This window comes from Orbicella faveolata, unplaced genomic scaffold (assembly GCF_042242905.1).
Source record: "Orbicella faveolata isolate gen_17 unplaced genomic scaffold, um_ofav_v1 contig_25, whole genome shotgun sequence".
Classification (NCBI taxonomy): domain Eukaryota; kingdom Metazoa; phylum Cnidaria; class Anthozoa; order Scleractinia; family Merulinidae; genus Orbicella; species Orbicella faveolata.
The window spans coordinates 30137501-30164851 of record NW_028301553.1 but is presented as its reverse complement, the minus strand read 5'-3'; the positions used below and the strand labels follow the sequence as shown (position 1 = coordinate 30164851).

Below are 27351 nucleotides of genomic sequence, written 5' to 3'. Positions count from 1 at the left end.
ACAACTTGGCCGAATTTGTTGTCGAATAGTTTCACGACAGTTGGAGAATTTTGGCGTTGTTTGCTTAATTTTTTTTTTCTTTTTTTTTTTTTTTTTTCGTTTTGTGTTTGTTTGGTTTCATGGAAGCTGCGAAATTTAGAGGCTCGGGCGAAAATACAAAACTTTTGATTATAATAAAATACATTTTGAATAATAATAAACAATTATAGCTAACAATTATAGAACATACGAAGCTTTCTTATCTACAGCTGTTCGGTCCGATGCTAATATGACTGAATTGATCACCGCGCGGTAGGTGTTAAAATCGTTCAAATTTTCTGTACAAATGACAAAAAAAAAACAATGATCTTAGAACTGATTTTTATGATTGAGAACTTTATATTCAAACTAGGCTGTTCAAACAGTGAAAAAAGTGTTAAAATGAGAAGTAAACAGCAGGCTTGTACTCAAGTAGTGAAGAGTACGTGAAACCAGGCACTTTCCCGTAGTAGAAAGCAAGGCTACGGCGGGAAAGCCGTGCTGGTAAGAGCGTCACGACATCACCGGAAGTGATCTTCACTATCTGCCGCCGTACCATATCCATATGCATGTTTGTCATCGCAAAATAAGAATCCTCGCCGGCGAAACTGTTAACACCCATATAGAAAATTCAAATCACGGGAAAAAAATGATTAACATGTAATTGCAACAACATATACAAGATTTCTGTCGACAACTACACAAACTGTGAACTGGTTTTCTTGGTGAGTTCCATTTTGTATTCTGTTGTGAAATAACGTTATACCCTTTGCATGTTCCATTTTAAAAATGCATTTTGCTTGTTCCAGTTTACCTAGAAATTTTAAAAAGTTCAGACTTTTGAAAAATAAAATGAAGTTGAGAACGCTTAATGCCCTCTTTTCATATTTGCCTATTGAAATCTCGAAAATATAACCCCGCGAAAAACTGTCTCGCCAAATTCGCGGTAGTTAGTCATTAAGTTCCATCAGCCCGCGTGCATAACCGGGTGCCTGATGCTTTAAATCATGCCTACCTTCTGTGGCCATTAAACTCATGCATACAGTGCCGTCACTATGAAGCTCCGGTTGAATGAACAATCTATCATGTCGCAAATAAGGGTGTTTACGTAGTCCGGCTCTGCTCCACTGCCGCGATTCGGTAAAACGCAATACTCACAGCCACTCCATTTTCGTTAACCAGCTGGAGCTTAGCATAATCTTATACCTTGATTCAAAAGGTAAATTGAATGAGACGAGGAAACCACTGACGTCAAACTTACATCTTACCGATTGGAAGGAGCTGAGTGATTTTTCCAACGCTGGTTTGCAATAGTATGAGTGAATCTTAAAAATTCCACACGTTGTTTACTGGCTATGGGAACAGAACACAGCACAGTATCGCACTCCAATCGACAGCGCTGCAAGCCAGCGTACTCCCGCCACACCGGCAAGAACATGGGCTCACACACTCACTACAAAGGAGATAGCATTGGACACCCATCGTCCAACTTGATTGGACGAACTAGAGTGACAAAGGTAAGCAAATCATCAATGGCATATTCTGTCTGTTTCTAGGTATACTGATATGCAAGCTTTGCGCATGAAACATATGCAATAATACGAATTAATTGCATATCATTGTGCTGGGATCATCTTACGTTTTTTGACCATATTCAAAACGGACAGCATTAATTCAGTTTATAAGTTTCAAGCAACGATCAGAAACATATTACTAATTAAGGAACATATTACTAATAAAGCTAAGGGTGGCAATCATTCAGTTTAGCAGTTGCATGATGTGCGCCTTGAAGTTGCTGGTGGCTTGTTTTCTACAATCGGTTCTATGTTTGCGAAGTGGAGCGAGACCCGTTTATTTTGTTACTCTATGACTGTTTCTATATATAGTTTGAAAATAGAAACGTAATAGAAGCCACATGACCTCATTATTTAAAAGAAAATCTCAACAAAATTTAAGAACTTGTGCTAAGCTCTAATAATCGGGGTTTTTCTCATTAGCGTATGCAAAGGAGATGTAAACAAAGAAACATTGTCTCTCTAAAATCTTCTGCTTGCAAAGTAACAAACAATATCAGCCCTCATGCTAATTTCTCTCACGTCAACCTAAACCACAAATAGCTAAAAATTCGATTTGGACAGTACACAAAATTCATTACCTTTTTTTTTTCTTGAAAATTAAATCCTCGATAATTGTTTACTAGCATTGGTGGTATTGTGATATTTTTAAGCAAATTGAAATGCTTCCCACAGTAACTGGCTATTGTTGTTGTTGTTGCTCAATACCCTAAAAGGTACCGTAAAAGTTTTCGCTGTGGACCTTTTGAGGCTGAACAGCCAAAGACGTACCAAAACCGCTTTTTTAACCCCCAAAAGGTATGACGAGCACCCCCCGTCCTTTTCATATGAAAGTCACTTCCTGGGGTAGTCTCTCCGACTTCGCGCTCGTTTTCGCGTGCTCGCTTTGCTCGCTAGATCACAGCTACATCATCTTTAGGAGCTTAGCAATGCCATAATAAACTTGGCATGTCAATTAAGTTACGATAAACCGCTTTAGTAGACTATATTCAAGAAAAAGTTGACCTCGTTTTGGTGTTTATTCTCTACAGTCAACTCCAGTAGCTAGACAGAGAACGGACTGTCAAGCTCCCGTATGTAATCAGATGATGCACCAGAAAATAAGCTTCAAGCTCTGTGTAACAAAAGCACTGTTTCTTAAAATAGTGCTGTTCTAGGGGTTCAGCTTTTTAAGTTTAGAATAACAATTAAGGAATCGAATTTTGTTGCCTTGTTTAGGTATTCGTTTTTTACGGCTTACCTTCTCGCTTGCTTGTTCGCTGTCTTTCATCTATTTTGTGTTAATCAATTACCTATATCAGTGTGTGGTTGCCTTAAGAACCAGCGAGAAAACGAACCCGAGCGATAATTCTCCAAGGCTATGGTAAGTGGAAAGGTAATTTGCAAACGTATGGCAATTTATCAACAACGTCCCACGATCAGCTTATAGACGCCGTTCACGCTACGCCGGATGAATTTGAAAACGCAGCCTTGCTTCTACTGTTAGACTTACCTTTCACACTAAACGGAGTTTTTCGAAATTCGAAACGCTCTTCAAACAGGAGGAGTTTGAAAACGTCATCTTTCCGTATTCGTGTGGATGGAAAACGTTTTGAAAACAAAGCTTTTCGAAAACGATGGCGTCAAGATCTAAATAATGTGATTTCCCTGACCGAGTTTTCCTCAAACGCAAGTCCAAAAATGGTCGATTATTGTTGCGTTTTCAAATTCCTCCGGCGTAGTGTGGACGGAAAACAGCTGATGTGTTTTGAGAGTGAAACCTTCGTTTTTAAATCCTCCCGGCGTGGTGAGTACGGTGCTTTAAACGTGAAGCCATGATGGCCTTCAAAAGAGCAAAAACTTTTCATGGGCTCATTTCAAAAGCTTGAAATGAGCCTGGATGTTTCAACTGTGGGCTTTTCTCACTGTTTTGTTTTGTTTGTTTCTTAGCATTACTCTCCAAACGTCAGAATCCATGTAAAGGAAATAACCTCTCCAGTCCTGGGAAGAGAGATTATAAAACGGTGTGGGAATGAAGGGCAACACCCTTACCTTGACAACAGAGGAAAAACAACTCTTAAATTTCTGCGTGCCTCAATTTCTTTCATCCCGGAAGTTATCGATGTCGGAGGAGACTTGAGCAACGCTTCCTTCATTTTCACCCAGCCTGGCGGAGAGTTTGTCATCATTGCCGGAAACGGCGACTGGGAATTTTACTTTTCACAGGGCTACGATAATGAAATCTATGGACGATGCGTTCGGAAGCCTACACTTCGCTACATATGGGATAAGGTTTCTTCAACCGTTCGCCGTATCGGCTCGTTTCTTTTGCCGATAGCAGGTCCTGAATTGCTAGCTTTGCTGTGACACTTCTGACTCACTGTAGGTCTTCAACTGCAACCGTCGAACAAAGGACTATGCATATAGCCTATTGCTATCTTATTGGCCGCAATCCTTTTTTCACTGTTTATAAGGAACAATCTGTGAATGACGGACCGAGCTATTAACAATGGCAAGTCTACTTGCAAATAGTTACCGATTTATAAGGGACCTTTTTTTTTCCACGGGAAATTCGAAAATGTCCAAACAATCTGAACAGTCCCTACAGTGCTGGTGTGTTCCCATATGAGGTGAATTCTGTGTCAGGTCAATTTCCCGTACAGTCAGAATTTTCATTTCCCTGTTTCTGTAGCATGAAAACATGAGGCGGATGGGTTGCTAGTCGATCGCAGGATTACCCTCAGTATTAAATTCGCCGCGGCCGGTACTCATTTATACACCTGGGTGGAGAGAGGCACTGCAAGAGTCAAGTGTCTTGCCTAGAAACACAACGCACTGAATTCGCTGTGACTCCAACACGGACCCCTCGATATGGGGTCCAGAGCTCTAACTGTTAGGTCACCACACTTCCAATGTTTCCATACGAACGCCCCTGTATGCAGAGGTGAACGCATTAAAACTGACACTTGGCTTGTTTGTTTGTTCATTTGTTTGTTGCTCCTTTTGCGCAAAATACGAAATAATGTCATAAGAAATTAGGTTTCTACACTTACAATATGGAACTGTGTGTACTTAACTAAGAGAAAAAATACAATTGATACTAATACAGTAGACATCCTAACTAGAATTTTATTGTTCTATCAACGAAGAGCTATCTTAAATATTGAAGTTTATGCCACATCTCAGCAAAACATTGCTAGGCAATGAGTTCCATTCTTGCATGGTTCTGCAATAAAATGAGTTTCCACAGACCTCAGTGTTTGGTTTAAGTTCAATGAACTTGTCTCCGTGAAAGGATCGTTGTTAATGATTGCGCCTTTTAATATAGCATGGGATTTCTAATGCTGATTTACCATGGATAGCTCTATGAAATAATGTGAGGATAGCAGATTTTCTTCTCTTTTGAAGTGAAGGCCAATCCAGACAGTCTCGGGTGTTCGCTGCCAACAGTTCTGAGGACTGGGACCTATAAGGAGCTCCTTTACGCACAATTGCCGAAGTAAAAGTAGTCCATTGCCATGATGATGGTAGTGTTAAAGCCATCTGCAGCAGAACAGTACGAGCTTCCCATCCCTATATATCAGCTAAATGAGTCAGAAAGACGTTTACAATTAACTTCCCAAAGAAGTATAGAATGCAAAAAAGGTATTCCCGCACTTGCTAAAACACTCAGTTTCCGCCGTCTTTCTGACTCCCTACGGGTCCCAGTGTTCACTAGGCCGCAATTTGATATTTGTTCCTACATAAACCGAATTGGACTGAATATTAATCAGTGGAATTTGAAAATTTTATTTTTAACTTTTTTGGCAGCGGTTTTAGAGATCACATGGAAAGCACATGAAGATCACATGAATTCGCGAGGTTTTTCGTCAAAAAATTATTTTTTTTTTTGTCCCTTTTGTTAAAAAAATAAAGCAATAATTAGCATTTAAACACCACACTGCGACAGCGAAATTCCGTGCTGCTTTGATAGCGTGAACCAATCACAGCACTTCTTTGGTCGAGAGCGTGCATTCAACTTGAACATGATGATTAGTTATTCAAATTGTACATGAGAAGGAACGAAGATGTCGGTGAATTTTCTCAAGTCTAAATCAGCTGAAACTTGTTCGTCCATGTCGGCAATCCCAAGGAATAGCTTCAAGGTTGTAGGTCTGTCTTGAACCATAAGAAGTACTGTTAGCTGACAAAGAAGCGGTAGGTAAGCTAGTGTCTTATAATAGTTTCAATTCAGTCAAAGGAACCAAACTGTCCAATTCCGAGAGAGTTAAAATTAAATTTGAACCAAGAAATTAAGTCATAACTATAAACTTTCTTAGCGAACTGCAGTAATAAAATTAATTGTCTTTGCTCTTTTCAATGTAGAGGTAGCACTTGAAGGAAGCACTCGAGGTTACGACAAAACTACGGAACATATTTCAGATAAACCCCGGCGTTTAATGACACCGAAGACATGTGATATCCCGATGAAACGCTGTCTGTCGTGTTTGATATTTTACATCCCCCATTAGTACTCATTTCAGGTAGGTACGTGTACGTTTGTCCGTAATTCTAGTTATTTTTTAGTCCTTAGTTTCAGTGCATGTATGTGTATTTTACCTGAGTCGTTACGTTTCACTTTGAACAATTCTTGATAAACAAATATTGAAAAGCGGTTACATCGCCTAGAAGGAAGGTGTGTCAGAATTTCGTAACTTAAGAATAATCAAAAGCGTCTCAACAAAACTTGCCTTCTATTTTCCTCTATATCTATATATTTTGTTCAAGAGAAATGTATGTTCGTTTTTATTTTAGCTGTATAGTCATACGACAAAGCGAGAATTATGAGAATATGGGCAAAATTTTCATTTTATGCTATATTAAGTTATGCATATGTTGGTCAACCCTTCTGCTCGTATCTGAGGAACACTAAGAAATGATCAAGTATAACGCTAAGCGTAAATTTTATTTCGGAGTTGAAATTTCAGTCACCTTAGTTTTTGTTTTGTTTTGTTTTTTTCCACGTTTTTGTTCTTTCAGATGAGTACCTCTCCACATGGTCCAGGGGTCAGTCTAATGTCCTGAGTTAGCAGTCCATTCCATTGCAACCCTTCCAAACTTCAACTCGTCAGCGTCCGATATGCTATCAGCATCGCCTTGGTAACGAGAGACAGAAGGTTCGCCCTTCTGGTAGTGGTTAGTGCAGTCCTTTGTGGGCAGGGCAGGGTGGGTACATAGCTAGAGCTCTGGATGAACCTCAAATTCGGCAAACGTTCGGCTTATATTCGGCTGATTCGGCTTAACCTAAGTTAAATAGCTTAGTTAGCATTGGGTGGTTTGGGTTCGTGTCTCCCCTTTTCCTTTCTGGGTTTCATAATTTGGCCTTCGGGTATTTCATTCATTGATTTAATTATTCTGCTCAAGATTTACTGTTCGGCTTTTCTTAGGCACAGTTCGGCATTGTTTCGTCAACAATTCGGCTACTGTGCATCTCCCGCTTAGTGTTTTCCAATTATGAAAAATATTTTTTTGTTTCCATAGTTTCTATCAATGGCAGTATTTTCACTGCTATTAATAGGAACGTTTCCCTTTAATGGCAGCATTATCGTTGTTATTTAAAGGGTCATCTTTCGGCTTAATAAGGCTCATCCAGACTTTTAGAATTGTCACGTTAAGCTGTCACTTAGTTGCAGATAGGTAACTAGGTTGGGCTCTACTGTAGTGGGTATCTGGGACAGAGCACACACCCTAGTTAGCTCGCTTACGTAGTTTAACGTAGGCAGCCTCCAAAATGGATCTACCGGACACTTGACCAACAAGATGGATCCTGCAAAAAGATCTTCATCTATTAAGAGAGTCAACAGACAGTTAGCATAGCCTGGAAGTTAGTTAAAATTTCCTGAAGGGCTTATCTCACTTGTAAACAGCGCTATCAACCAGATATGCACATGTCTCTTTGCTAGCGTTGCCTGGTGGGACGAGTCTCTTTAAGGAATCCGCTTGCATTGTACTTCGCAGGCGCAGCAAGCTTAGACCGTCTACAAATTGTTGGCGTTGATAGACTTCACATCAGGCGGAGCAACTGGAGGGCATCACTTGGAGCCTGGATCGACACGAGCTAAATTGAAAACAGTTGTTAAGACCTCTAAAGTTAAATACTAATTAATTGCTGGGGTAAAGAAGAAAAGCCAATTTGTTGTGGAATAGCAAGACAGTTTTAGGGCAAATTAGTTAAGTAGTCGCAATGCCGACAAAACACGTGGATCAGGACAACTGGAATAGCAAGACAACATTGAACATTCTGGAATATCTAAACAAGATGACAAAACAACATCGGCTTCTACCACATCTGAGTTGGTCAAAAACAACTTCGTGTAGACAGCATAGAGAATAATCATAGAACTAGTATGTACCACACTAGTGAATATTAGTTTGAGTGCGGGTGCTTGAATTAATTCGTTTGATCAATAGTTAAACAAAATTCGTTCAATTCTTTACAGTTTCAGGTGAATCTGGAATTATTTTACAAAATTATTATACGTACATTCCTCCTCATTCGCTGATCTGGTACATGCTACAACAATTATTCACTCTGAGGTCGGTAAATAATCGTTAATTTACGTAAGACTTTCTTTAGGTGGTATTTATTCATATTTGATGAAAATAATAACATAAAGGTTCTTGTGGTTGTCCTTTTCGCCACGCGCGCGAATGAATGCTGTTGGACATTGGAATAAAACGCTCTCTCTGGGCCACAATGTTTGTTTCCATTGTGAGTCGACTCACAATTGTCTGTTACACAAAACTAATTACCAGATTTGTACTCGTATTTGAAAGCAGTGCGAAACATGCAGTCTGGACCATGGTGCGGGAGCGAGTATTCATAAGTTTGACAGCATAGCGTCGCTTCGGCTTCGGCTCGGTGAACGTTTCGGTTAAGATCCTCTCGGAACACTTCGGTCTATGGTTCGGTCCTCAGCTTTCGGTCTCAACCATGAATCTATTAAAAGAGCCTGGAATCGCGTTTTTCTCGATAGCAGGCCAATTCAAACCCCTGACACGTGTCCAAGCAGCCCTGAGTTTTCCAAAAGAAGTGTCAATCTCTCATTTTTTTTTTTTTTTTTTTTTCTACACAGGGAAGTTCTTAGTTTTTCTTGGCACATGAAAAAAAAAACTTAGGAGCGCACCCCCTAATGGATTACTTTAGGTCCGGTAGAATATAATGTAAACTGATGTAACTAAAGAATTTTAAGCATACTTGAGACTAACATTTACAATGACTCTTTCAAATATCTGTATATATTTATAAACCGTAAGTTTTCATCCGCTCAGAAGGCTATTACTGAATATTTTTTCTTTGAGCAAATGTTTGTATTTTTTGGTTCTTCGTTGATCTAAATAATTAGCTAACTCTGACCTAACAATAACAATAACAAATATATTCAAGTGCTTTTTTAGTTAACTTGTTTGTTAAGTTTTATAAACTTTCTTTTGTTCGTTTTTGGAAACGTCTGATGTCGGAGCTCACTTTCGGGAGCAAAAGCCACTGTTGTTACATAGAATTTAATAAATAAAACCACTTTTGAAGAAACAGTGTGTTTTGTCATTATTTTGTGTGTTTCTAATTTTCTAAACATTGGACAGGTAAGTGACTATAACATATTTGTTTCAGGATTTCTGGCTCACGGAACACAACAGCTCACTCGTTCATTTTCGGGGACGTTCCATTTAAACTATACCCGTGGCTATTTTTATTCTGTCGTAGCTCATTTTCGGGAGCAGTAAGGACTGATAACAGTTGTATAACACAGACTGTGTAGAATAAAATTCAGCTTTGAGCAAGTGTACGTTTGCTTGTGTGTTTCTTTTTATCTGAATAAATAGCTAACTCTCAATTGTCTTTCAGGGTTCCACGCTCATCCAATCACAAATATATTTAAGGCGCTTCTGAATTAACTTGTCTGTAATTGTTGACAATTGCAAATTAATTAGTCCATTTTCGGAGACTTTGCATAATATCCGTGGGCAGTCAGTACTCCGGGCTTATTTTCTGGAGCAGAATCAGTTGTTAGCCAGACTTGAAAGAATAAAAGCAATTTTGAACGTGTCCTTTGTCCTTAAAATGTGTAGTTTCTTTTGTCTGAATAAATATAATTATATTAAGCTGCTAACACTTGACACATTTTTTCAGGATTTGCGGCTGTCATTGCATCACAAATTTCATTCGTCCATTTTCGGGGAAGTTTTCATTTAAACTAAATCTGTTGCTATGGAATTCTGTCGGAGCTCATTTCCGGGAGCAGTAAAGACTTGAACACTTGCATGCATGTAACACAAACTGTAAGAATAAAATTCACTTTTGAACAAAAGGTATGGTCTGTCTTTATTTGTGTTTCTTTTGTCCAAATACACTGACGAATTAGGCCGAACTTATTTTTCTCCCGGTACTGGACGCTCACTACAAGACAATTAATTTTTTTCATCATTAGACACTGTCTCTTAAAATGTGGTCTTCGAAAAATGTTTCGTATAATTTTGAGGGTGTCGAGCATTATTTTAACTTAGGGTTACAGTCACCTATTGATCTTCAGAGACGTCTTTTTTAAATCATATCTGTGGCAATGGCACTCTGTTGTAGCTCATTTTCGGGAGCAGAAAAGACCGATACAACAAACTTTTAGAATGTCTGTTTTTATTTTGCGTTTCTTTTGTCGGAATGAAGAACTGCAACGTACCTACGTGTAGTTAACTGTATAACAGATTGTTTTAAATATCTATTTGTACTAAACTTTCTCGTTCTCAATTTGAAAATAAAGTCTGACACTGCTATACCGAACGCTTGCTTTGTCATGCTTTGTGTGTCATTTGGTTTTAAATACTATAAACAAATAAATACAATTCTTAAGCTTTTTATTTTTAGATATTTGCACGTAACCACATCGCAAATGAATTAAGTTCGCTCTTTTGAAGGTGGTAAGCGAAGGTGGTTAAGTACTAAAAATTATTTAACGTATGTAATTATATCGAGCGTCCATTTTCGGGGACACATTTATTTCGTTCAATTGTATCCGACGAAGAATCTAAAGTACCTAAGAACGTCCGAATTAAATATGAATTAAGTTAATTGTCGTCCATTTTCGGGGACGAATTGAACGAATTTCTCTGCTTTCGTGCCCTGTTATTCTGAGGACGCAGTTTCGTCGTCGTGAAATGCGTTAGCGCGGGTATAAACGAGTATAACAGCCCAGTTTTTCAGTTGCGTTACTTCAGCTGATAAACGAACAAAAGACGAAGTTGACGGCTATCAACACAAATATGTCTTCAGCAAAGAATTCAAGGAGCTCACGCCGTTGAAATGCGACGTAAGTTTACATGCGTTGTCTCGTGTGCGGTTATCTTACAATTGTCTTTCTTTTTTTTTTGGTCAGGGGTGAAGTGTAGACACAACCGTGCAACCATCTGTAAGCTATCAAGCCACCACCATGATTGTTTTCAACAATGTACATTTTACCCCAGTAAAGGTAAGTTGGTAAGTAATCCTTTGTAGTTCTAAAACTTTAACTTGCTTTGATGGTTTGTGGTCCGGTTTCAAATGTTTGGCAGTTTCTTTACTACTCTTTTTTGAGGTATCTCTGTAACCGCATATCAGCTTCTGCTGTTACTAAATATGAACAGTGCCTCACGACTGCATGGAAGATAATCGATGATCTATACATAATGAAAAAATATCATCGAGGCAAGTGAATCAAAGTGAGCTATTTGGGTAATGTTTTCATTATTGATAATTCATTCATCTCTAGTCAAGTCTGCGTAGGCTTTTCTTTCTTTTGCCGCTGTTTCAATGAAGCTGAGACAAAGACAAAGATCATGGACAAGTATGAAGGATGGATCTCTCACCAGTGAAGCTTAATTGTGAGTACCGTGAGGAATGTAGCCGGTTCGTGTTCTTTCTTCAATGAACCTCATCAATCAAACAAAACTGTTCTAGTTGCTGAGAAAACAGCCGTTAAAAAATTCTCCTCAAGAAAAATTGCTCAAATCTGTGGTGCAGATGGATGTCACGTTACACATTTCATGCAGATGTCGTTTTAAACTTCTGATGTATATTTATGTGGTATCTATACTAATGGTTCTCCAAAGTTTTTTTACAGACTTGGATTGTTTCTAGATGACTAACCGAGCGGCAATGACTGAGTTGAATGAAAATTATGCAGTTTGCTCCCAGCAGGAACAAACATTTCACCCATTGCAATGCACTGTCGGTCAGTTCTGATTTGATGAAGAACACAGCAAATGTAACCAATCAGTACAGAGTCTGGCCTGACCTCTCAGCTGTATATAGCCAAAGCAAATCCAGACAGAGAGGACTGCACTGGGGGTGTTCTGGTCACCTAGACAAGCAAACCTCCTGTGTGCGGACGCATTTCACCTTGTACTTGGCAGAAAATCAGTATCCTTTTATTTAGTGTTGTTAATTTCCGGACAACTGGAAACGTTCCTTGTACAGAGGCTCTAAATAACTTAAACCTGGCATAGATTACATTATGGACAGTTGAGCCATTGCACAGTTACAATGGAAGACTTTGAAGGCTTTGAAGTGGGCCTCGTAACTTTTGAATACAAAAACGCTTACCAGTATTATATAAAAGTTTAAAGTGATCTCTTTTTAACGGGGACCTGTTGTTTTATAACTGCTAACATCGTCAAGACAACGGAAATCTAGGCCCGAAATACTGAAGCTATGTGCAGGTATTGTCGAATGACCAGCAATTTCCAATAGTTTTGTATCCGATCTGCAGTTTATATTTTGCAGCGTGTCACGTAATCAGCATCATTCCACTTGCAAATCCAGTTCAGTCCAGTCTAGTTCAGTCTGCATACTACTCCCAGCTGGCCATGTACAGACTTCTTCCACACTGGCATATGCATACAGGACAAGACAGGTCAGCTCTCTCGCGTAACACCTTGCAGTCCAGCTTAGAGGGTGAGCGAGATTTGTCGCCCCTGCCACCAGACAGGCCTATTGAATGTTCCTGCTCCTTCGGTGTGCTATCAGTGTTAAAAAACGACGCCTGACGATAGAAACTTGTAAGTATGTGTGAAGTGGTCTGTGTTGCCCACATGCCGTATATATTTAGCTTGTCAGGAATTTTCGAACGGTTGCTGAAAATATTTTGTAGCCTCTCTCCTCCCTCTGGGAACATTGTGTTGCGTTCTTGGGCAAGACACTTTACTCTCACAGTGCCTCTCTCCACCAGGGTGTGTAAAAGGGTACCGGAAAATTTAATTCTTGTGGAAACCCTGAGATGGACTAACATCCCATCCAGGGGGGAATGGGGTAGAAATACTCCTAGTCGCTTCAGGATACTGAAAATCGGAGATAATCGCCAGTTTGCTGGGCCACGTGGCTCGTATGCAGACTTAACCTATCTTGTTACCCTCTTTATTTTCAGTTGATAGAGCGGTTCGCCCAGTCGTCAATGCCCGCTGCCTACAGTTATTTAACCTGCGGCTAGTCAGACATTTAACGTACTGCCTTCTGAGAGCAACCACAGAAATGCTGATCTGTCATAAACCTGTCAGCCTACACCCACGTTCTTCAGGAAAGCACAGTTCCATTACCCAGTTATTCCATGCTTGTGCAGGCCCACTACTGCCTGTCCTAAGATCGGGTACACTTGAGATGGACATGGGACTATCCAATGCAAACAGAACTGAAGTATGAAAAGTTTGTTTTCTGTCAATGGACAAAGCATGGGCTGAACGTTTTTTTAATGATCGACCATGGAAGGCATTCTCTGACGACGTCAAGGCAGCCATATTGGTATTCCGTTTCCAAAAAAGGTATTTCTCTGTAGAGTGGTTTTCAATTGATTAACCAAACCAATTACATTAATTAGACTACTCAGCCAATCTCGGACAGTAGTAAAACCAAAACCAAACCAAAGTAAATAATTGCCTGATTAGTTCCGACACTCAACTGAAAACCGCTCTATTGATTAATGGGATCTGACAGCACTATAACGCAAACATTTTTCTATACGTGAGGTTTATTAGTATGACAGCCATAAAAACGTTTTATTGGCTCAGTAGAAAAATATATTGTTTTCTGTAGAATAAGGGATTGAAAATGGTCAATGACAAGTTCTGAGAATCTGGAAACGTATCGTAGGCAATATCGTCTAGGCCGCAAGATTTTGACCCGTAGGGGAACATTTTATTAGCTGTGGTAGGAAGAAATGATCCGCCGATCAATTTAGTTGAGTTAGGACCAAGTCACATTCTGGCCAGCACCACTTGCTACCCTTACAGTTGGTATAAGGTAGTGTTTGGAGAATGTAATGTAGAGTGATTCGTAATGTAGAGTGAAATAGTACAGTTCAAGACTCTCCAAATTGTTTTTCCCGCCTTTTTATGCCTAATCTAGCACTAGTCACGAGATTTAGTTGTACGGGTTAAGAAAGTCCTCTTGCAACTGTTGTAGGAAAGTTTACTCGACAGATATAAAAATTTGTAGTACGTGTAGAATTATTATTATTACATATTTCTCGGTAATAATTCAAAAAACAGCATCTAAATGAGAAAATGATAGTATTTTAAAAGCAGCATCAACAAATTGAAAGCACATTGTTGAATGCTTTGACAACTTTTGGCGAGGAGCGTTGCAGACAATCCAAACGTAAGCTCGATGTACTCCTGCTTTGTATGAAGTTAGCTTTTTTATTTCTTTGTTATGTACTGGACATTGGCTTTATCAACACTAAATGTTACTCGTATTAAAGCTGTTATTGGTTTTTGGGGATGGTGTGTTTGTCTTAATTCTATTTTTCATGTGCTGATTTTAAAGAAGTTTCGATGGAGCCTTCGTTGCTCTCTCGAAGTCAGTTCCATTGTCGCGGGTGGCACAATTCTTGCGGGCATTTTGACGCGGCAAGAACTTAAGTATTGTTTCTTTTGCCGGCTAATTGTTTTTATCATGGCTTTTTATTGTTTGCTTGGATGTCTTGTCGAGCTAAGGAAAATGTGCTTAACACCGAGTCAGTAATTCGTCTTCATTGCCCATTTCAAAACTGGTAAATTTTACAAAAACAAAGAGTTTAAACGAACATCTTCGTCTTTATCCGGGGCACAAACCGGGTAGCTTGCCAACCTCCCTGAAACGGGTTTCATTTAGACAATGCGCAGAAAAATTTCTAGACGAGAGTAATCCTTATTCAAGGAAGCAAAGGGCCAGCGAGCTGCTGAACTGTCTGAACGATGAAGACCTTGTGGATTTAGTTTTAACAAGGATTGCCAAAATTGTGTCACCTGTCGACTTTGTACTGCACGGAACTGTTGGAACTCGCGATTTTCACAGCAAGTTACTGTCCCTGCACTACCCAGAACTTCAAGCGCTGTTTTGTCCAGAGCTCTCACCAAGCACTGGTTTCTATAATCAGAGGCAAGTGTTAACTGAAATAGTTCAAAAGAAACAAAACAAACCTTATTCTTGCGACTAACTCCTCGATATTGACAATGGTTCTTTTTTTAAGGAAGTTGTTATGCCTTGTGTTTTTAGAAAACAGCACTCAGCATTTATGGAATTTTCTTGTGGAATTGTGAGGTCACTTACGATTAGACAAAAAGAAACCAAAATGTACTGAGAAACAAGTGGGGGAAAAAATTGGAAGGGCCCATTGGCATCAATCCAATTTTAAGTAAGGATGAGATTTTTGGTCATCTGAATGACACATGCCAAGAATTACTGAAACAAATTGGTCTTACTAGAATTCACTGAATTTGGAGAAGTGGTTTTAGGTCATGTTGACATTGAAAAGTACATTTCATTGTTTCTTACCCAAACTGGTACTTAGTGTGTAATCAATACAGCCAATAATTGTCTGATTCTAATGGATTACACTGATGGCTTTCCGTGGCTAAAATGGTCTCATCATTTGACAGGAGAAACCAGTGTAAGAGTGAAACTAGCTGAGCCTCACAATTTACTAAGTACAGTTTTAACTGGTGCCCTTTGGTTGGCGAATGATGAATGTGAGACAACAAGAAAACGTGGTCAAGCTTTTTACAAACGACTTAAAGAGCTAAAAACAATTTAACACCCACTAGAACAACGTAGTATGATATATAAACAATCGCGGTAACATTAATATTTTACTTTCTTCGGTGCACTGTTGGCTCGCTACGTAACAATGTTTTCTTCTGCGAAGACTTCGCTGATGCAGTACAAAAATGAATTAAAGTATACATAGCGTCTGTTGCTGTAATTCGAAAAATTGCCTTTTATAGGTTACAAAGAACAATTGATCTCTGTGTTCAGTAAAGCGTTGCATATGTTAATAACGATCACATTCACAGGAAACATAATCAATAATTTAGGCTTGCTTCCTCGGTAAACTATGCGTTTGTAATTCAGCAAACTTTAATTCAGTTTTGTACTGCATCAGCGAAGTCTTCGCAGAAGAAAACATTGTTACGTAGCGAGCCAACGTAATTCAACAGTGCACCGAAGAAAGTAAAATATTAATGTTACCGCGATTGTTTATATATCATACTACGTTGTTCTAGTACTTAATTAAGCCTTTAGACTAAACATCTTATAATTCGAAAAATAATAATATGAATTAATCGACTTTTATTTTGAGGGCCAAGCGTTCTCAATCTCGCCCACTGACAACCTTAGTATCCTTATTACGACACGGTCTCTCGCATATCTAAGTTTCTCTTTAGCTAGTGTTATGAAAAGAAGTCAGTGCTGCTGATAAATGGCAATGCATAAAATGAAACAATAATTAAACAAACAAAGAAGAAAAGGACAATAAATATTGCTTCAGGGGTTATACTGAACAAGTTTCAGAGGCAATTTCCTGTTTGCTTTATTAGCATTTTTCATTCAATTTACTTTGGAAGGTGGACACTGTCAGCGAGTTAAGGAACATCAGTTTTATTTACACAAGTTGATTTACGCTGAACGTATCGAAGGCCTCGCATCCCCAGTTTGGCATTTGAAAGGTAACTGTGATAAATTAGTGATTGATCTGAGCTGGTAAGTTCAGTATGACTACGTCTGTAAGCGATGCATACCAATTGACTTTGGTTTTCTAAATAGTTAGCCTCAGCCCCGAAAAGGTTTGAAATATAACCTGCAACTGCCTTTCATCCAGGGCTAAAAAACCCTGCAATTTACAGATCACAGTCGTTCCATCCTAATATATATATATATTTAAACAGAGCAAAAATGTTAGTGCCAAGAGGAGTAGTTGGTACGCGAGAATGACGTGGCGAAAGTTCTTTGGTTTATCATCGGACAAGGTATATTTCCTAGCCAATTATTTACTGAGAGAACATGACACTGAATGTCTGACAAGAAGAATCCATCTGACACAGCCGGCCCAAAACGTAGATGACCGGCAGTCTCTAGCTAAGTGTTCACAAATATTAAGAAAGAAGTATTTTTCGACCCAAAAATTTCAGATGGAAGCCCCAGGCCTGTCAAAAGGCGGCCATGAATAATAAAAAGAGCAAGGTGAATCACACTATTTTGTTTTTACGTACAGGAGTAAATCATGGCCGTTATATTTGTATTGATTTTGACTGGCGTCTTCCATGGTTATGTCAGTGGGTATCCTACCACAGGTATGCTTAAGATCATCAACATCTTTTCAGTTTATCTTATTCTTATTCCGTGGAATTAACCACGGAATCATTAGGTACTCTTGTTCGAGATTAGATGCTTTAACACTAGAACTGCTTACAAAAACTTAATATCATATAAAGGCCGCTCAGTTCGGCTAGAGGGTCCATTGATTAAAAAAAAAAAAATTCTTTGCTTTGAAAAACAACCTAAACGAAATATTTTTACCCTTTCGCGGGAAGAACAGTACTACTTCAAATGATGTGGCTACAAGACCCTTGAAATTGGAATAAACCTTTTCGTACTCTATTTTCCCTACAAAGTAAAGTTATACTCCCCCGCTGAACCCCTACCTCCAAAAAAACCGAAGGAAATTAATTATCTCTTCTCGATCCCTTACCATTAATAAAGAAAACTCATGGACTTGTGGTTGCTTCTTGTCCAAGCACTTAATTAGAGAACGAGGTGACACCTTTTTAAAACCAAATGGAAAATCAATTACGTCTTTATTCACTGGAAAATTTCACGAGAATCAAAAGTGCCTTGAAAATTAAAATACATGTCTGTTACTTTTTTGGTGAAGAGAATCAGTAGAAAATTAGCGATCTCCCTCTTTTCACAATGAGCAGCCGAAGTGCCATTTATCCATGCAAAATGAATTACGCATAGTCACTTAAAAACGTACTGATACATACCTACGTGTATACATATATGACTTCATTTTGTCTCGAAATTTCAAGAGTAGCTAAGAAGCTAATATCTTCGAGAAAAATAACATTATAAGTATAAAAACAACACGTAAACTTCTACTAACTATTATGTTTGACTACATTAGAAAACATCTAACCAGTGTAGTAATCAGCAATCGTGCCTGAAAGGAAACTGTTTTCACGACGCGTTTAAAACTAGACAAAGTACTGGCGCCGTTCTACTCTTTTCAGGTAAAGAGTTACAAGTTTTGCAAGCAACATACTTAAGTGTAGAGATCATAAGAATTGGAAGCAGTTTTACACAATGAAAATATATCAGGTCCTCTAGGAAAGTATAATATCTGTTAATTGTTTCTTTGTTCCTTTTTTTTTTTTTCTTGAACAGGTTATGCTCTTCATTTCCCACACCAAGGAGTGACTGATTACGCCAACGTCTGGGGCATGCGCAGTTTGACTCAGTTTACTGTGTGCTTTTGGATGAAGTCGAGTGCTTCAAATCCTGGCACACCATTCAGTTATGCTGTACCAGGGCAGGACAATGAGCTGCTCATCTACAACTACAATGGTTTTGAACTGTTCATTGGAGGCGAAAGGAAGTAGGTTAAATTTAATTTGGCAGTTCAAATTTACGGGGTTTGAGTGGAGTTGAAACATTACATCTAATTTAATAGTCAGTCATGGATATAAGCTTATCCTTCTGGCAAATCCGATGAATATGGAATCGAAAAAAAGCAACCTGTCTTGGCGGCTGGCAAGTCCAATGATATACAATTAGAGAGGAAGCTGATGTACCTTAATAGTTTTCAACACTCATTATCTTAATCTGAGTGAGGCAAAGTATATTTGAATGTGTGTTACTGGTCATATTGGATTCACTATGCGCTCAAGCCGGCATTTGCATTATTCCTTCTAAAAAAAATTATTCCTCTTCCACTGGCAAGGATTTTTATGATAAGCATATTTTTCATTCCTAAAGATCTCAGCTAGAATTTGAACTTGAAATGTGTAAAAACAAGCTTGAATTGTCTTGTGACTGAAATCTTTTTTTAAAGGAACTAACAACTGGTCTTAATTTTTTCTACTGCTCAAGGGAGGTACATGAATCAGCTAATGATGGTAGATGGCATCACATTTGCGTGTCGTGGCGAAACAGTGATGGCGTGTGGCAATTCTACAAAGATGGAGCACTACACATTCACACCAGAGGTCTGCGCAAGGGATACACCATTCAAGGAGGAGGTTCCTTGACGCTGGGGGTAGAACAAGATTCTGTTGGAGGAAGGTTCGAGTCTAACCAGTCCTTCCAAGGGTCTTTGACCAATGTCAACGTGTGGTCTTACGTCCTTTCGGCAAGTACAGTCAAGAGTATGTCGACGTCTTGCCTGTCAGGGGTGGGGAACGTGTACAAGTGGTCCGACTTCATTTATGGTGTCAAAGGAAAAGCCGCAGTTGTTATTCCATCGCCTTGTTATCCGCCCAGTTCTCGGGGATGATTACTCTGCGGCTCCAGACACATTGTGTTCAATCTTTTCAAAACAAAATGGCCAGTTGATGTAAAACTATAGTAATTGTAAAGCGAAAATCGCAACTGTGAAGGTTTAAAGTAAAATATAAGGTAATTGCAGACGAGCCATGAACACAAGTGTACACTGATGGATCAGAATAAAAATTGTCTTCATAGCAAATTTTTATTTGTTCTTCAGTTAAAATGTGTCCCCAACGCAGATTTTCAATCACCGGCCTCAGACTCCATGCCATTGAAAGTCATGTCCTCTCGTTCAAACAAGAACAAGATTATAGATTATACTCTCGATTAGGATGAGTCAATTATAATTGGGATTGTACGACAACAGAAAGCCACAAAAGTGTGTCCAAAGTAATTAAAGCTAATAAAAGGAAGCTAGAAAATTAAAACAAGCCGTCTTCCGCTAAAAAACTCCAAATCTAAAACTACACGCCTTGAAATATGGTTAGCGAGGCATCATCAAACTCCTAATAGGCATTAACCCGCCAGTGCCATACTAATTTGTTCCCGGATAAATTCGCAAACTTTCGTGATCTTTTCCTCGATTTTAGCAAAAGTAGTTGAACTAAGAAATGTTCAGTTCATGAGCTAGTAACTAGAAAATGGAAATTACGAGCACAATTAGTCTCTGAATCAACACACACACAAAAACTTAATTACAATATTTAAAGAGGAGGCCAGATCAGCCTTAGCTGGTTTTCATGCCAGTGCTCTATCCCGGTCGAATTGGAATTTGGATTTGTTGGTTTTTGTGGAGCCAGGGAGGAAAATCGGAGAGCCCGGGGAAAAACCCTCAGAGCATGGCGAGAACTAGCAACAAACTCAACCCACGTACGACACGAGGCCGAAATCGAACCCTGGCCTCCTTCATTTAATGAGAGGCGAGCATTCTCATAACTGTCCCATATCTGCTCCCCAGACACGAGAGGCAATTACTAGTTGATTGTAAAACGTCTCGAGGTAATGGGGTCCTTAGTCCTTAAAATTGTAATATGTTCCACCAGTTACACGAACAAAGCTGAAAGGCCTTAGTCTCCTCACGCGAGAAAACACAAAAAGCATGGTTTGAACTTGGTGGGACGAATGAGCGGCCACTTAAAAACAATTGCAGCTAGTATCATTGATTATCCTCCTTCTTTCTAAGCACGACAGAAAACAGCAGCTTAATCAACATTTCTAATATTTCTAAAACATCAATTAACCGTTAGGATACTATGCGCCAGAGTAGACATAACTCACATGACTTTGTTTGATTCTAAAGAATTTATCGCATCACTGTCCTTATGTTTTAATCCTCTGAAAAAACAATTTGGTTGGAAGAGAAAATGTAATATTCCGATAATCGACATTGTTTCGAGTTCTTGGATTTTGTTTCGTATTACTCGACCCCTTTTCTACTCTGGAAGATCGAAAATACCTCACAAACCCGTGTTAATATGGGATTTAATTACACGTAACTTTAAGAAGATGCTGGGATGGTAAGAACAAATAGGAAAAGATTGCAAACTAAAATTGATAAGAAAGTGTCTCACAGCAAGAGGATGAAGGGTGAGAGACTTAGCCCCCATGCAGGTTTTATTCCCAAGGTCATACCTCACAGACTATTTTCAATTACTTCCGGAAATCCCAGAGGGCTAGAAATAGCCAATCCTGAGACACAATTTCTGCTCCTCCACTAAACCATTGAGGAAGAACTGAGTACCATGGCCAAAAATAACATGATATCAGCTTGGGGATAAGGTCTATATGGGAGAATAACTCTCTTACCTGTCTTGTCCAGTCCGTCTTAGCCGATTTATGCGATTTGCACATTTGCGACTACTGTGGAGACTATTGGCGAGGACGCTGAAGGCACTTTAACTTTCCTTAAGATTAATACGGCTACATTATATTGGAAAGCCAGGAGGATTTATGGCAAACAAAAGTTATGTTACATAACTAATTGTAATTTAAGTTTATTGTATGTACCTTCGGAGCCATATCGGGTTCGTTTGGTCTCAAGACATTATTATTGCCGAATAAATTATTGGTATAAATTATTGGTATCTTGGCTCGACTACCTCCTGCCAATACGCGCTCCTTTTGGTCAGCACCAAAAGGAGCGCGGCCTCTGGGGGCGAGAAAGCATTCCCGCTCCCGAAATTATCTTTGTACAGCGCATGCTCGTCAGGGGGGGGGGAATAGCGTTTGGCAGATGGAGGAGTATGTATTTTTGTGACGTTTGCCCAGTCCATCACATTTGAATCAGCTATTTCGTAATTTGCATGATTTATGAATTGAGTTCAGCGCGTGTTTAGAGCGGCGTTTGCTGAAACGCTGAACAACTGTCGCATTATCCGACTTGGCAAGTCAAACCTATGCTAGAGTCAAACCAATTAATTTGAGTCGCATTTAATTGCAGCAAACGTCGCACCATTCACGCGCCTATTTCAAAATTAATGGGTTTGACGAATTAAATTCGACTAAGATTCGACGTTTGCCCTAGGCCTAATACGGCTTCATTTGTTCACTAGTTTTATTTATTGATTTATTGATTTATTTATTTATTGATCTATTTATTTATTTATTTATTTATTTATTCATTCATTTTGTTTGCTCCCTGTGGAACAAATTGGTTTGAAAACACAGGAAAATATTCCATTGACCGCTGCTGGGATACGCAGTAAGGGAAAGAAAGAGATCTACACTGTGACCATTGTAGATACTGCTGTTAAAGACTTTAAAGACTTTAAAGACTTTAAATTGGTGACTTTGAAATTCAGTTACATAAATAATTTATATCTATATATGTAGACTCTTGCACACTTGTGTTCTCGGCTTCTATATTTATTTCAATTTAATTCTACTTCACTTCAAGTGACCATATAGGTACATTCTCTTTTTTCTGGTCATTAACATTGAACAGAGGGTGCTTATCCTATTCTTAAATGCTGGCCTCCGGGATTTTGTCCCACGAGATTTTGGCCACCCGAATATTGGACTCCAGGATTCTGCCCCCCATGAATTTGGCCCCCAGGATTTTGGGCTACAGGATTCTGTCCCCCGGGAATTCGGCCCCCGGGATTCTGCCCCCCAGAATTTTGGGCAACGACATATTGGAATCCAGGATTCTGCCCTCCAACGTGTTGAGCCCCGACCCCGGGATTTTGGCCACCGGGTTTCTGGCCCGCTGGAGTTTGGCCACCGGGTTTCTGGCCCGCCGGTTTCTGGCCACCGGGTTTCTGGCCCGCCGGCTTTTGCCCACCGGGCTTCTTGCCCCCGGGAATGTTACCGACGGGTTTCTGGTTCCCAGGTTTGTGGTTTTCGGGTTTGCGGCCAGTGGGTTTATGGCTTTCGGTTTTGTGGCTCGTGGGTGGGTGACTAGTGGGCTTTTCGCTCCCAGGTTTATGGCTCCCGGGCTTCTGGGCTCCCGGTTTATGGCCCGCGGGAGGATGACCACCGGGAAACTGGCCTTTGCAGGGAGACGGAATGATCAGCGCGGTAGCTCCTTTAACACCATTGATAAAATCAGACCACATGTACACGTTGCCTTCGCCTAACATGCAAGACCTTGACAGCAAATAGATTGCCTTGGGCGTAGAAACGTAAGACCACACATCGACCTTGGTCAAGATTCCTTGGAAGGCCTGTTTCTCTTGGAAGCCAGCTCCAAGGGAATCTTGGTGTTGACCCAGCACGAGCGAACCTCCCCCCTTAATGATGTGACCTTTCTGCAGACCTTTGTCATGCTTGAGCAATGCTCCATCTTTGAAGAACTGCCATGCACCATCGCTGTTTTGCCAAGATACGCAAATTTGATGCCAGTCTCCATCATTAGCAAAGATGTCTTTGATTTTGCTGTCGAAAACAAAATAATGTATGAGACTTGCATTGTTTGAATCACCAACTAAAAAGGAATAAGGGATCACGGTCGGAAGTTCTCTTCTTACCCTTAAATCTAGAAAAGGGAGGATAACAATTTCTGCCATTCTTGAGCAAATTAAAATCTGTGCTCTTTCGTGGGAACAACTTTATAGCAATAAAAGAGCTGCGCCGTATTTCAACTAGTTGCAGTAGCATTCGAAGTAGCAGTAGCAGTAGAAGAAAGGGCAGTAGAGCTAGTGATGGTGGTAGCGGTCTTGGCAGTAGAGTAAAGATAAGGTAAAAATGTTCGTGACAGCGGTAGTGGTGACGATAGTAGGGAGTTTACGAAACCACGAAGGCGATGCCGAGTACAACGTCGATTAAAAAATGAATTTACATTTTACCTGCGAATCCCACGATACTCTAAAGTCATTTACTTTGTTTATCACTACGAACTATTGCAAAACTAAATCCGGAACACAGCGATAAACTTTAAATAAAAAAATAATTAGCCGTCGTGGTTCACGTTTTCCAGACACTGCAAATTTGGTCATTTCACGTTTTTGTCTTGCAGAGGACGGCAAAGAAATATACCAAGAATTATAACACACTGTACTGCTCATTAATTCTTTTGTTCAGTGACGTTGCCGTTGCCGTTGCCGTCGTGGTTGTGGCGGTGCACTTAGTGGTGGTCGAAGTCAAGTACGTCATGCTAGTGGCAGTTGTAGAAGCGAGACGCAAAAGTGATAGCAGTAGTGGCAGTGGTGAGTGGTAGTTATAGTGCTAGTGGTGGTGGTGGTGATAGTGGTAGTGTTGCAACAACAACAACAGCAACAACAATCTTTATTCACACTATTTAGGTACAAAAGAAAGGTAAGACAAAAAATGAAATTATAGAAAACGTAGATTATATAACTATATGTTCAATTTGAGTCAGCGTGCAACAGCCAAAGTAGCAAAGTTTTCGAGTTGACTGCTGCTTATTTACAAATAAAGAAAGGAAGGAACGAAGGAAACAAATGGTAATTAAGACTAAACTAATTCACAAAGCAAGAAATGAAAACGGGAAGAAAATATCACATTAAAGATCACTTTCAGGTGGCATAATAGTAGTGTTTGAGGTAATCATTACAGTAGTGCTAATGGTTGTAGTGATCCTGGTGCTCGAGTTGGTTTTGATAGAGGCGATTTGGGGTTTTAGTTATCTTACCTAGATTTGCCTCCAATCACCAGAGAAAAGCCTTTATCGTCATACAATATATTCAGTTCATCTACCTGTCCGGGTACAGCGTAACTGAGTAGTGTGCCTTTAGTTTTCTCAGTCGTCTTCATCCACAGACAAATAGTGAACTTAGTCAATTTTGGCATGCCCCAGATGTTAGCATAATCTGTCTTTCCTTTCTTTGGGAAATACAGAGCATAATCTGCACAGGGAAAAAATATCAATTAATTCGTTATCTGAGTTTCTCTAAAGTTTACTTGATCATGACCTTTCTTGCCAACTAAGCTACAATCATGGACAAATTGTGTTGGAAAATGCCAAAATCATGAAATCATAATCGTAATACCTACAGAATGAGTGTCAACGACCCCATTCCCCCATTCAATGTTGGAAAATGGTAAAATGCAAACTTGTGTTAGATGAAAGTGTTTTGTCAATATTGCTCAGAGGTGGGGAGGGGCAAAATGTGTATAGAATGACTTTTTTCCAACCGTTGTGACCAAAGTTGTAGCTTTCCATATAAATAAAAGCTGGAAAAAATTATTCCAACAGCATCTTTCGATTGTAGATTAAGTCATTATACACATGCACAGTGTGTATCGAAGCGGCAGTGAAGTGGCAGTGAAGAGCTAGGATAAAACCGATTAGAGCGCGAAATGGAATGATATATCCAAAAAACATTTTAACCCCAGCGGTATCAATAGCAGTAGCAGTTAGAGGAGGCAATATGGGTAGAAGTGACATTAGCGCTCGCTGTAACAATAATAGTGACAGTTAGCAGTTAGCAGGTGGCAACAGTAATGGCAGAGGCACCTCACTGGTACGTAGGTAGCAGTAACAACAAGGGTAGCAGTGCCAACGCGGGCATTGCCTATAATGGCTACCAGACTAGTGCCGGCACCAATACAGTGGTGGCAGTGCCAGGTTCAGCGTCAGCCTCAGCGTCAGTGGTAGTGGCAGCTCAGCCTCTGGCAGCTTGGAGTTTTAGTATAGAGATTAGAGTTTCTAATTGGTTAATTCTGAATTTGGGTCAAAATGTCGTTAGAACTAAAGGTAATAAGCATGACTTACCACTGTTCGAGTAACCGCTAACATGCCCCCATAAAACGACTCCAAAGCAAATAACGTTAACGCAGGCGAACAGAGAATACCCCATGATTCTCTCTGCGACCTGCAAATATAACAAAGATCAATTAATTTTCGCCAGAGATGTTAACCGACTCTCGTCCTCCATTTCTAGGAACAAGTTTTCGTGTTTGTGGGGCTTTTGAAAATTTAAAATAATTTTTCGGTCTGACTTTCTTACAAGTATTTCATTATTTTTGAATTCGTCTGGTTAATTATCAGTGAATTTAAGACCACTTCCCGTAATCTAAATCAAAGCTATCCTTCCCATTTTATTCAAATGGCCATGCACATAATAACAAAATTATACAATGCAAGGACTTATTCAATAATGGTATCGAGATTTACTTATACAAGCATTCAAGCAACAAAAGTAAGCTACATATAAAAAAATCAAGTGTTAAATTTTAGCCGGACAGTCTGTGACAGACGAATTCTGTTCACGCCCCAGGATAAAATTATTCCCTCAAATTAAGGCGCGCGTGCTCGCATAAGCACATAAAAATTACTCTCTCAAAATGTGTGCCTAGTTTTTTGTTTGTTTGTTTCTGTTTTGCATTTTTTTTTTTTTTTTCACTCTTTCTTGTTTAGTTTAGTTTAGTTTAGTTTTGTTTTGTTTTGTTTTGTTTTGTTTTTTCAATTTCTCTGACCTGCTTTCTACAAACAATGTGCTTTTCAGAAAGTTCATTTCTTTTGTTTTTTTATCACATGGGGCGATCATGTCAGTCATAGAACAGACGGTTTCTGAAGATTTTATGAGTTACAAGCAAAAAATATGTAGCAGAAGGATTCTTTTGATCAAATTTGAAGAACACAGATATGCTGTGATGCGGGGAATTCTACTTTTAATTTTTAGTACAAATGTATCTAAATTTTCCGATCTAAATTTTCCGAATTAGCTCTACAGACAACAGTATGGGAAAACGATAACGTTAATCTTAACTTTTCTAGCGAGGCTGTCCCTAAAATTTGACCAGTAAATCCTTTAGCCTGGTATCTTAAGTTTTTAATTTATAAATATTTCAGAATTCGAATTTCGTGTTAGTTGTTAGGCATTAGATTTTCCCCCGTTCCCATACATTTACTGTAATTTTTGTCGTGTTTGCACCGCAAGCAAGAAGGCGCCTGAAACTGTGAAAAGATCTATTGCTTACAAAGGACAAAGGGACTGCTTTGAATTTCATAGTATATTTAACTTTCTCGAAAGATGTATCTAAAATGCTCTACAGACTGCGGTTTTATTCAACGGTTCAAACTTTGAAGGACTCAAAGTTACACAATTCAAAAAATCAAAACAGTTATAACTGTGTACACCTTCTCAAACTGAGATGGACCTCTCAAGCCAAAAGCCGGAACTATCGAGTGTAATAAGGTGGTTTTGTTACTGAAAGAACTTAGAAATCAACACACAAAAGTAAACTTTTCATCAACTTTTTAAAAAAAAGGTTTTCAAGTACAGGTAACTACTTTAGTTGTGATTGGGCTCTCTGTGTGAAATTTGTTACGTAGCGTTATTGTACGTTCTGAAACGAAAACGAGCTAACGCCAAAACTCAAACTACTGGTCTTGCTTGCCGTTAATTTTACTACTAGTTATTAATAGAAAGTCTAGTTACATTTATCACTTACGATATGCTAGAATTTTCTTCGTCGAGTTGAATTTTCCCCACTGAAAAGCAAATTTCCTCTCGCAGCCGACTAGCTCTCGATAGGGAACGGGCGTCGGTTTAACAGACGTTACCTAGG

General features: G+C 39.3%; 3 protein-coding genes across 3 annotated transcripts in view; 2 read left to right on the top strand and 1 right to left on the bottom strand.

Moving 5' to 3' along the window:
* The first annotated feature begins 1070 nt into the window (after positions 1 to 1070).
* LOC149109834 (uncharacterized) lies at positions 1071 to 4827 on the top strand. Its single transcript, XM_089293968.1, has 2 exons — positions 1071 to 1535; positions 3522 to 4827. The coding sequence occupies exons 1-2, from the start codon at positions 1374 to 1376 to the stop codon at positions 3936 to 3938; spliced, it is 579 nt and encodes a 192-aa protein (XP_089150094.1). The 5' UTR covers positions 1071 to 1373; the 3' UTR covers positions 3939 to 4827.
* An 11639-nt stretch (positions 4828 to 16466) lies between these two features.
* On the top strand, positions 16467 to 19576 carry LOC149109833 (neuronal pentraxin-2-like). The gene is made up of 4 exons (XM_089294887.1): positions 16467 to 16559; positions 17105 to 17183; positions 18277 to 18487; positions 18982 to 19576. Exons 2-4 carry the CDS (start codon positions 17114 to 17116, stop codon positions 19382 to 19384), a joined length of 684 nt encoding a protein of 227 aa, XP_089151013.1. The 5' UTR covers positions 16467 to 16559; positions 17105 to 17113; the 3' UTR covers positions 19385 to 19576.
* Positions 19577 to 22221: 2645 nt separating this feature from the next.
* Positions 22222 to 27351, bottom strand: part of LOC110059148 (neuronal pentraxin receptor-like) — a 5150-nt gene continuing 20 nt past the window's right edge. Inside the window, exons 1-4 of the mRNA XM_089294783.1 lie at positions 27235 to 27351; positions 25553 to 25652; positions 24470 to 24683; positions 22222 to 23253 (exon numbers count right to left, since the gene is read on the bottom strand). The exon at positions 27235 to 27351 is cut by the window's right edge and continues 20 nt beyond it. Coding sequence (XP_089150909.1) covers positions 22329 to 23253; positions 24470 to 24683; positions 25553 to 25637 — 1224 coding nt within the window. The 5' untranslated portion in view covers positions 25638 to 25652; positions 27235 to 27351 and the 3' untranslated portion in view covers positions 22222 to 22328. The remainder of the gene's footprint in view (positions 23254 to 24469; positions 24684 to 25552; positions 25653 to 27234) is intronic.

Coding starts and splice junctions, on each gene's coding strand:
- LOC149109834 (XM_089293968.1), top strand. CDS start 1,374: ATGGGAACAGAACACAGCACAGTATCGCACTCCAATCGACAGCGCTGC. Junction 1,536..3,521: donor GACGAACTAGAGTGACAAAG/GTAAGCAAATCA, acceptor TTTGTTTCTTAG/CATTACTCTCCAAACGTCAG.
- LOC149109833 (XM_089294887.1), top strand. CDS start 17,114: ATGGCCGTTATATTTGTATTGATTTTGACTGGCGTCTTCCATGGTTAT. Junction 17,184..18,276: donor CAGTGGGTATCCTACCACAG/GTATGCTTAAGA, acceptor TTTCTTGAACAG/GTTATGCTCTTCATTTCCCA. Junction 18,488..18,981: donor TTCATTGGAGGCGAAAGGAA/GTAGGTTAAATT, acceptor CTACTGCTCAAG/GGAGGTACATGAATCAGCTA.